The 10,286-nt window shown below is 53.0% G+C and overlaps 1 protein-coding gene across 2 annotated transcripts; it reads right to left on the bottom strand.

Moving 5' to 3' along the window:
* Positions 1-10,286, bottom strand: HAPLN3 (hyaluronan and proteoglycan link protein 3). 2 transcript variants are annotated; one of them, XM_066238770.1, is made up of 6 exons: positions 10,091-10,286; positions 6,302-6,562; positions 5,906-6,065; positions 3,258-3,626; positions 1,145-1,447; positions 1-449 (listed from the first exon to the last, which is right to left on the bottom strand). In XM_066238770.1, the coding sequence occupies exons 3-6, from the start codon at positions 6,021-6,023 to the stop codon at positions 163-165; spliced, it is 1,077 nt and encodes a 358-aa protein (XP_066094867.1). In that variant the 5' UTR covers positions 6,024-6,065; positions 6,302-6,562; positions 10,091-10,286; the 3' UTR covers positions 1-162. The 2 variants fall into 2 exon arrangements, with proteins under 2 accessions (XP_066094867.1, XP_066094868.1); XM_066238771.1 differs by having other exon boundaries at positions 6,288-6,562.

Here is a 10,286-nt window from a genome sequence, read left to right on the forward strand (position 1 = left end):
TTGGATTTATAAAAAATAGTAATTTTTTTTTTTAATTTAAGTTGAGAGGTCTAAAAACACTAGGAACATTGACCCAAACAATAGGGAAAATGAACCACTCAATAAATACAGCCCGTAAGGGGGGGGGGGGGGGCAGGCAGGCACAGAGCTGGTGCCCAGGGTCTAGCGGGGACGGTAGCAGTAGACACCATACTTGTGACTCTGAGGGTCTGGGAAGCCAAAGCTTCGAACGCCAGGTTCCAGGGGCCCACAGTTGGCACGCGGGTGGGCCACGGGGTAGCGGACGCTGCCATCTGCCAGCCAGCCAGCATCACAGCGGTCCAGGCCCCGGAACTTCCAGGCGGCAAAGAGCTGGCCCACCTTGGCGATCTGGGCGCCGTCTTCCCGGCACGCCTCCTTTGCCTCCGAGAGCGTCAGCTTCTCAGGATGCTCCAGGTAGTACACCTGTCCTGTGGGGGAGTGGAGTGTGAGCGCCCAGCAGCAGAGGGCACAGCCAGGGAAGACGGCCAGGCCTGCAGCAAGGCCCGCCCATCCAGGTGTCATCAGCCAGACCGCAAAGATCTGTCAACAGTCTGAGCTAGGGAGCCACCGTGCTGTGGGCATCCACTTCAACATTTTGGGGGACACCTTCCCAGTCCTCATTCTCTCTGAGAGCTTCATCCCATCTGCCATGGGGCCGGGGTCCCTCCTGTCATATCGGTACGCACCCAGCCATCCCCTAATTGCACCCTGGGTGGCACCTCACCTAGGCTGGACCGGTCAGAGTCTCACTGGCTCAGTCACTTACTGAGCACCTACGCTGTGCCAGGCCCTTTTCTAGATGCTTGGCGTATGGCACTGAATCAGTTTCTGCTTCCACTTGTCTATCTTCCCATGACACGAGCCACTTTGGGGGACAGACAGAGCTTTATTTGCCTGTGATGCCCACAGCCTAGCCCAGGCCTCAGCCCATTGTGGGCACCCAGGCAATATTTGATGAACGAGCAAATGGACAAACAGTGGGAACTGCAGCATCCAAGTCCTCAAACTCAGCCATTGCCTGGCTTCAACGTCCAGATAGAGGTGCCCAGGGCGGGCAGAGGGGCCGCGAAGCTCCCCAGGGGCTCCCCGCCCACCGCAGGCTGTGCTCGGCCACCCCACTCACCCTTAAGGGCAGGGGCGAAGCAGAACACGTCGTAGCGGTGTAGGCGGCGGTGGCGCAGGCCGTAGCTGCGCACGCCGGGCGCCAGGCTCAGGCCGCCGCAGGGCCGCCGGGCCAGCGTGATGGGATACTGCACTGTGGTGTCCTGCAGCCAGCCAGCGTTGCACCAGCTCAGGCCCTCCTCCCAGGCCCGGAACAGCTGCTCGAAGGAGGCCACCACGGCATCCTGGTCCTCACAGGCCTGCTGGGCCTCGTGGAAGTTGAGCTGGTAGCGCCCCTGCGGGGGCTGGTAGGGAAATACCACACCTGGGGAGGGAAGAAAGGGTGCTTGGAGGGATGGACAGGGGCCTGGCTGGCTAGAGACCCCAGACCCCTGCCCCACCTCCACAGGGACAGGTGCTCCCCCAACACACACACACACACACACACACAGCCCCCCAGAGAACCTCAGCAAAACTGTCGTCTCCTGTCCATTGTCCAAGTCCAAGGCAGAGATTAAATTACACTCCCTCTAGGACGAGGCTGCAGATAGCAGCACTCAGCAAACATCTTGTCAGTTTGTTAAAATAATGAACTTCTCAGCCTGCTAATATCCACAACTAGAGAACGTGAATAATACGTCATTCACGGGGTTTCTGCAAGAACCCCAGCACTATGGTCTCAATGTGTTCCCCAAATTTCTGTTTAAATCCTAACCCCTCACCCCGGCCGGGTAGCTCAGTTGGTTAGAGCACCATCCCAACACACCAAGGTTGCAGGTTCAACTCCCAGTCAGGGCACATACAAGAGTCAACCAATGAATGCATAAATAAGTGGAAACAACAAATTGCTATGATATATCTCTCTCTCCCTCCTTCCTCACTCTGTAAAAATCAATTTTAAAAAATTATTAAATCCTACCCCCCAAGGTGATATTATTAGGAGGTGGGGCCTTTTGACAGTATATATATATTTTTTTTTTTAATTTTTTTTTTTAACAGAGGCAGAGATAGACAGGGACAGACAGACAGGAACGGAGAGAGATGAGAAGCATCAATCATCAGTTTCTTGTTGTGCATTGCGACTTCTTAGTTGTTCATTGATTGCTTTCTCACATGTGCCTTGACCGCGGGCCTTCAGCAGACCGAGTAACCCCCTGCTGGAGCCAGCGACCTTGGGTCTAAGCTGGTGAGCTCTTTGCTCAAGCCAGATGAGCCCGCGCTCAAGCTGGAGACCTCGGGGTCTCGAACCTGGGTCCTTCCGCATCCCAGTTTGACGCTCTATCCACTGCGCCACCACCTGGTCAGGCAGGAGGTGGGGCCTTTTGTAGATACTTAGGTCATGAAGGGGAGCCCTTGTGATGGGATTCATGTTCTTTTTTTTTTTTTTTAATTCTTAGAGAGGAGAGAGAGAGGGAGAGAGAGAGAGAAAGAAGGAAGGAGGAGCTGAAAGCATCAACTCCCATATGTGCCTTAACCAGGCAAGCCCAGGGTTTTGAACCGGCGACCTCAGCATTCCAGGTCGACGCTTTATCCACTGCGCCACCACAGGTCAGGCGGGATTCATGTTCTTATCAAAGCCACATGAAGATACAGCCAGAAGTCTGCGAGCGGCAGAGGGCCCTCACCCGACTGCTAGCGTCCTGATTTCGGACTTCTAGCTGCTAGAGCTTTGAGAAATAAGGCATGGCACCATCCAAAAGGAGGGCTCATTGGTGCGCCCCAGGCCCCACCCCTCCCTATCATCTCACACTGGGCTGCCTCGTTCATTCACACTGCCTGTTAACCCTGCTCTGTCTCTAATTATTAGCTGTGTGATCAGCTCCACTTGTCCCTCTTGGAATGGGGTGTGAGCGAGAGGGAGGTGAGGATCGTAGATTCAGGAGCCTGAATACCTAGGGCTCAAACCCCTGCTGTGCCATTTGTGAGCTAGGTGATCTCAGGTAAGTTGCCTGACCTCTCCGTGCCTCAGTTTCCTCACCTGTAAAATGGGGGTGATAATAGTAGCTTCCTCTCATGGGGTTGTTTTGAGGGTCAAATGTTTCTCTGCCTAAAGCACAAAGGTCTGGCTGCTTTCTCGGGCCCCTTCCCTCAGCCCGCAGGTCCCAGAATCACGCAGCCCCACTCGGGGGTCTCACCCCGCAGCTCCAGCTCCACCAGGCCACTCTCGTCCTCCAGCCCGTCGATGACCTCACAGCGGTAGCGCCCGTGGTCCTCCAGCCGCAGGTCCCGGATCTCCAGTGACACTTCCCGCTCCCCAACCTGCCGTAGGCGCACGCGGCCCCGGTAGTCTCCAAACGAGCGGTGCCTCAGCCCGATGGCCACCAGCACATCCTGCTCCGGGGCCCCGTTCTCCGACAGCTTCCACCATTTGATGCGCACAGGCCTTGGGGAGACCAGAGCCGGCTCATAATGGTACCAGCAGGGCAGGGTCACATTGGCCCCGCGGTGCGAAAACAGGGTGTCCTCAGGCGTCTCCACCACCAGCTTCATTCCACTAAAGAGGCCTGGGAGAGAAGCGGGTGCAAATCAGGGACCCGCTGCAGCTCATCCGTACCCCTGCAGGGGCCGCCGCACCCTTGTCCCAGCTCCCGCCATACTTGGGTGTGACAGATGGCAAGAATGGCCGCAGTGCTGCACCCCTCCCCCGGACCCACACACTCTGTGCTGTAACATTGCAGGCACATGAGTACCGCAGCCCAAATTGCTGACACATGGAATCATGAGCGAAGTAAATGCCTGTGGTCTTAAGACACTAAGTTTGTGATGATTCAGCAATTTCCTTGAATCTCACTAAAGTAGAGCTGGGACAACCAAATAAATTCTAGAGAAAAGGAATATGTAGGTTAAATGCACATCCTAATCCCTGAATGTTGCCTTATATGGCAAAATGAACTTTGCTGATATGATTAAATTAAGGACCTTGAGAAAGAGTGGTGTGTTTAGACTGGATTTTCCAGAGGGGCTCTAACTGTAATTGTAAGAATATTTTTAAAAGGAGGCAGAGGGAGCCCTGGCTAGGTGGCTCAGTAGATAAGGCATTGGTCTGGTGCACCAGAGGTCATGGGTTTGATCCCTGGTCTGGGCACATCTGAGAAGTAATCAATGAGTACACAACTAAAATGGAACAACTAAACAAAACAATGAGTTAATGCTTCTCTCTCTCTCTCTCTCTCTCTCTCTCTCTCTCCCTCTCCCTTTCCCTCTCTCAAATCAATGGAGAAAATCTGAAAAACAAAAGAGAAGAGCCTGACTGGTGGTGGCACAGTAAATAGAGCATTGACCTGGGATCCTGAGGTCCCAGGTTCAAAACCCTGAGGTTTTGAGCACAGGCTCACCAACCCGAGCATGGGATCTTCAACATAATCCCATGGTTGCTGGCTTGAAGCCTAAGGTTGCTGGCTTGAGCCCAAGATTGTTGGCTTGAGCAAGGGGTCACTGGCTCAGATGAAGCCCCCGGTCAAGGCACATATGAGAAGCAATCAATGGACAACTAAAGTGCCGCAACTATGAGTTGTGAGTTTATGCTTCTCATCTCTCTTCCATAAAAAAAAAATAAAAATAAAAAAATAGAGAAGGCCATGTGACCACAAAGGCCTGGAGTGAGGCAGCTACATGCCAAGGAGCTCTGGCTACAGAAGAGGCAAGGAATGGATTTTCCCCAACAGCCTCCAAGGCAGGCTCACGTCATCTCCTCAGTCCTTCCACAAACAATTCTCAGTGTGGCCTCCTAAGATCTGTGCGCCCTGGGGAACTGTCTCAACAACCTGAGCCTCGGTTTCCTCATCTCCCAGAGGGAATGATATATAGTTCCTGCTTTCAGCTCTGTGAAACTAGCCAGCTTCAAGTTGGCTTGCTCAGGGCCTGCACTACTGGTTGGCAAACATTTTCATTCTCACCCTTGCCTGTGTCACAGTTTTTGTGAAGATTACGGGACAGAGTATGTAAGGCACATTGAAGTGTGCGTGATGCATAGGAGTTGTGCAAAAATCGCTAACTAAAACATCACCTGCCCATAACCTTGTAATAAGTGGAAAAATTAAGATTAAAACACACCTCTGTCTAAACCCAAAGCCCCTTTGCACTGGGGAGATCAGGGCAGGTCATCTTTTTAGGCTGGATCTTGACAAATCCGCAGGACTTTGGGAAAGTATAAAAAGCAGAAGTGATCATCCTTAAGTGCATTAGGCACCATGTATGAGGGGCTAGCAAGCTCAAAGTCAATGAAACATCCCTTTTTGCTTGCCTTAGATATGAGGCTGGGGCCCTGGCCAGTGGCTCAGTGGTAGAGTGTCAGCCCGGCATGTGGATGTCCTGGGTTCGATTCCCAGTCAGGGCACACAGGAGAAGCACCCATCTGCTCCTCCACCCCTCCTCCTTCTCCTTCTCTCTTCCTCTCCTGCATCCATGTCTCAATTGGTTCGAGTGCATCAGCCCTGGGTGCTGAGGATGGCTCTGTGAAGCCTCTGCCTCAGGTGCTAAAAATAGCTCAGTTGCGAGCATGGCCTCAGATGGGCAGAGCATCAGCCCCAGACAACAGACACCGTGGAGGGCCCACTCAGGGCGCATGTGGGAGTCTCTCTATCTCCCCTCCTCTCATTTGGAAAAGTAGAAAAAAGAAAAGAGAAGAAACAAGGCTGGTCTGCTGCAAGGGCCCCAATGACAAAGGGCAGCCGGCTTCATGCCTCGTCCTCGTCCCAGCCTGGAAGCTGCACCTCACAGCAGGAGCCAACAGAGGTCTTGTTCACTCTTCGGAGCAAAGAGCCGGACCCAGGAGGCCACCCACCTTCGCCATGGCCCAGGTTCCAGCCGTGCGGACTGCTGGAGTAGTAGAAGCCATTATAGAAGGGCAGGCCAGAGACGCAGGGCACCGGGAGCAGCAGGACCAGAAGCAGCAGGCCCATGGTGTTGTGCGTGATGGCGGCACCAGTGTGTCCTGGGGAAGGCTGAGTCCCAGCAAATGGGACAGAAGAGAAAAACAAGCCAATTAAAGGAGCCCCTCTTCAGGGAGCCGAGACCCCTGGATTCCAACACCCACTCTTTCACTCGCTCAACACGTAAGTGTGAAGCATTTTCTGCATGCCAGTCACTGTTCTTGAAGCCAGTGTCTTAGTTGTATAATTCTGGGCAGGTTTCCTCATTTGTGAAATGGAGATCGTAAAACTTACCCGGGAAGCCTTACCAGGTGGTGGCACAGTGGATAGAGCGTCGGACTAGGACGTGGAGAACCCAGGTTTGAAACCCCAAGGTCACTGGCTTGAGTGCAGGCTCTCCAGCTTGAATCCCAAGGTCACTGGCTTGAGTCCGAGGTCAACGGCTTGAGCAAGGGGTCACTGGCTCGGCTGGAGCCCCCCAGTCAAGGCAGGTATGAGAAGCAATCAATAAACTAAAGTGCTGTAACTACAAGTTGATACTTCTCATCTCTCTTCCTTCCTGTCTCTCTCTTACAAAAAAAGCAAAACAAACAAAAAATCAAAACTCATGCAACTTTAACCAGAACACTAAAAAACATCATGTATAATCCTGATTTTAAAAAACAGCACCATTTTTTACATTGGCACCTGATGCCCATCAATCAGCCCTTTGCAGCCTTCACCATTGGGCAAGTGCTTCCTCTTCCCAAGTGTAGGTCCTTGGGGGCATCGCCAACAGAAACCAGATTTACCAAATTAAAAATCCAACCTTAGGCCCTGGCTGGTTGGCTCAGCAGTAGAGCGTTGGCCTGGCGTGTGGGGGACCCGGGTTCGATTCCCGGACAGGGCACATAGGAGAAGCGCCCATTTGCTTCTCCACCCCCCACTCCTTCCTCTCTGTCTCTCTCTTCCCCTCCCGCAGCCAAGGCTCCATTGGAGCAAAGATGGCCCGGGCGCTGGGGATGGCTCCTTAGCCTCTGCCCTGGGCGCTAGAGTGGCTCTGGTCTCGGCAGAGCGACCCCCGGAGGGGCAGAGCATCGCCCCTGGTGGGCGTGCCGGGTGGATACCGGTCGGGCGCATGCGGGAGTCTATCTGACTGTCTCTCCCCGTTTCTAGCTTCAGAAAAATACAAAGAAAAAAAAAAATCCAACCTTAGCCTGACCAGGCAGTGGCGCAGTGGCGCAGTGGATAGAGCATTGGACTGGGATGCGGAGGACCCAGGTTCAAGACTCCGAGGTCACCAGCTTCAGTGCGGGCTCATCTGGTTTGAGCAAGGTTTACCAGCTTGAACCCAAGGTTGCTGGCTTGAGCAAGGGGTCACTGGCTCTGCTGTAGCCCCGGCCAGGGCACATATGAGAAATCAATCAATGAACAACTAAGGTGCCATAATGAAGAATTAATGCCTCTCATCTCTCTCCCTTCCTGTCTGTCCCTATCTATCCCTCTCTCTGACTCTGTCTCTGTTAAAAAAATAAATAAATAAAAATAAAAATAAAAATCCAACCTTAGGGTGAAGCCATTTTCTTTTCTTTTTTTCTTTTTTTTTTTTATTCATTTTTAGAGAGGAGAGAGAGAGGGAGAGAGAGGAGAGAGAGAGACAGAGGAGAAAGAAGGGGGGAGGAGCAGGAAGCATCAACTCCCATATGTGCCTTGACCAGGCAAGCCCAGGGTTTCGAACTGTCAACCTCAGCATTGTAGGTTGACGCTTTATCCACTGCGCCACCACAGGTCAGGCAAATTTTTTTTTTTAACACAGGGGAAATGTCTTTACAACTTCTGCATCTGACTGCCAGTTTTATCAGAGAACTTTATGTTGTTAAGTTCTATGAAGCAGCTAAACCAGTCATGCAGGCATCTTGCCCTCACCAAATGCATTGCGTCCTTGGGTTGGGATACAAGAGTCTGGATGTTGATAGTTTGGAGGATTTGGGAGGAAGAGACGCTGCATTGTCCGATCTATTTGGTTCCTAAGTTTTGGATGGTGGAAGCGTTTGGATAGTGAGGAACATCTGTTGTTACACTAAAGAAAGGGCTTTCTCCAGGACTTCCATGTCAGCATTTATTCTCAGGCTCAGTCCTTCCTCGGGAGAAGTCTGCTATAGTCACTCCATTATACAGGGTGTTGGGGAAAATGGTCACTGTACCAGTGTGATTCCATGTTATACCAACACTGTTTCCCCATCATTCTGACCAGTCATGAATGAGGTAATTCACGGTTCAGAAACACGCACCGAGGCACAACAGACGATAGCACCTTTTGGCATCCTAGGCAGCTCCCTCAGTCTTCCCAAGAGAACCCACCCTGTTCAGTAAGGAGAATTTTATTTTCTTCATTTAATCTGCAGGTGAACAGAGGCACAGAGACATGAAGCAACTGTGCAAAAGCCACACAGCCAAGAGGCAAGACTCTGTTGAGCATTTTGTAGTCAACCCCACAACAACCTCTCATATTTAAGAACTGCTTTCTGCTTATCAATGCATTTTCATTGCCTGTGAAACTCATAGTGTGAGAACTATTATTTCCATTGTACAGACAAGAAAACTGAGGTTCAGAAATACAAGGTTGCATGGCCGCCTGGATTTAATTCTGACTCCACCCACTTACTGTCATTAGAGAAGTCACTGAGCCTCACTTTCCTCATCGGTAAAATGGGAATCATGACCACATCAACCAGGAAATACTTTTGTGAAGATCAAGGGAGGGGAGGTCTGCAGAGCACTGAGAATACAGGCTGGTAGGGAGGAAGCACTCAAAAAGATTGGTTGTTACTACTATTGTGAATGGTTTCCAAAGTGAAGTCTTGTATTAACTTGGTGGCTCTTTCTTCTCTCTCATTGCCTGGGAGAAAAAGCGGCCGCTATTGTCTGTCTTCTCATTACAGTTGGGGAAAATGAGGCCAAGGCTTTATCTTTGGTAAACAGGTTAAGATTTTAAAAAGCCTGGCTTGACCTGTGGTGGCACAGTGGATGAAGTGTCAACCTGGAAATGCTGAGGTTGCTGGTTCGAAACCCTGGGCTTGCCTGGTCAAGGCACATATGGGAGTTGATGCTTCCAGCTCCTTCTCTCTCTGTCTCTCCCTCTCCTCTCTAAAATGAATAAATTTTTAAAAAAAATTAAAAAAAAAAAAATCTGCCTTAAAAAAAAAAAAAAAAAAGATTTTAAAAAGCCCAACCTTTGCTTTTCCCAGTACTACTTGACTAGGGACCCCTCCACCACCAGAATTTGGTGAGCCCCAATTTGGAAAAAAGATGGGAGCCCCACCAGAGACCAATTCCCCATAAACCAGCAGAGGGCAGCATTGCCCTATGCGTCTCCAGCAGCCCGCCGCCGGGAGGAATTTGACTTCGGTGCCCCCTGTTTAGACAAGGCTTATTAAGGCCTTTGAAACCTGCGGCCCCGGAAAGTGGAAGCGGAGGTGCTTCCTACCAGCCTTCCCAACCCGCTGACTGTGCAGGGCCTAGGAGAAGAGCCGGGGCGCCTTTCCATCACATCCCCCTGCGGCAGAGAGCAGAGACATTCCTGAGGGTCAGCGCTGGACACCGCTGTCCAGACTGGGTCCTAGGCTGGTGACAGAGCTGAGTCCAAGGCTCCTGCTGTTTTCTTCCTGGCCTCTCACAAGCCCCGAATTCCTCCCTGAGCGACTCATCTTCCGCCCAGGGCTGTAACGCATGCCCTCCCTGCCCCTTCGGGTCTCTGTTCCCAGGGCAGAAACCCCAGTGAACTGAGGCCTAAAACCGACGGGTATCCGGGAATCCGTTGCGTTTGCCCAGGGGCTGCAGGTCCGCCCGCCTGCGGGGTGTCCCCAGCCCCGCCCTCACACTGGGTTCCCGTGGCCCCAGACTGAGCGGCCCACAGATGGCCAGGGGCAAACCCGGCGCGCGGAGCAGAGCTGCACGACCTGGACAGGACGGGTGGGAAGGAGTCGGGCGGCCCCCAGGGGACCATGGGGCTGGCCCTGGGCCGTGGTTTCGGAGGCCCCGGATGCGTCCTGGTGGTGCCTCCGCGGGGCGTCCACGCGGATTCCGCGCAGCCGGCCGGCGTCCCGCGCGGCTCTCACCTCGCTGGCGCCTGGCGCGCCCCCCCGTCGGTGTTCACAGCCCACTCCGGCCCGGCCCACTCGCCCGGACCCTGCCCCGGGAGGCGTGAGGACCGCAGGAGACCGGAAGCCCCAGGGAGGGACGCACCGTCCCCCGCGGCTCCCCGACGGCCGGAGCGCTCGGGGGCGCGAGCTATCCGGGTCTGCGGAAACAAGG

The sequence above is a fragment of the Saccopteryx bilineata genome, chromosome 7 (genome assembly GCF_036850765.1).
Source record: "Saccopteryx bilineata isolate mSacBil1 chromosome 7, mSacBil1_pri_phased_curated, whole genome shotgun sequence".
Classification (NCBI taxonomy): Eukaryota; Metazoa; Chordata; class Mammalia; order Chiroptera; family Emballonuridae; genus Saccopteryx; species Saccopteryx bilineata.

Excerpts from the sequence above, each read along its gene's own strand:
- HAPLN3 (XM_066238770.1), bottom strand. The coding sequence starts at position 6,023 with ATGGGCCTGCTGCTTCTGGTCCTGCTGCTCCCGGTGCCCTGCGTCTCT. Across the intron at positions 3,627-5,905 it reads GAACCTGGGCCATGGCGAAG|GCCTCTTTAGTGGAATGAAG; the intron begins GTGGGTGGCCTC and ends CTTCTCTCCCAG. Across the intron at positions 1,448-3,257 it reads GGTGGAGCTGGAGCTGCGGG|GTGTGGTATTTCCCTACCAG; the intron begins GTGAGACCCCCG and ends TTCCCTCCCCAG.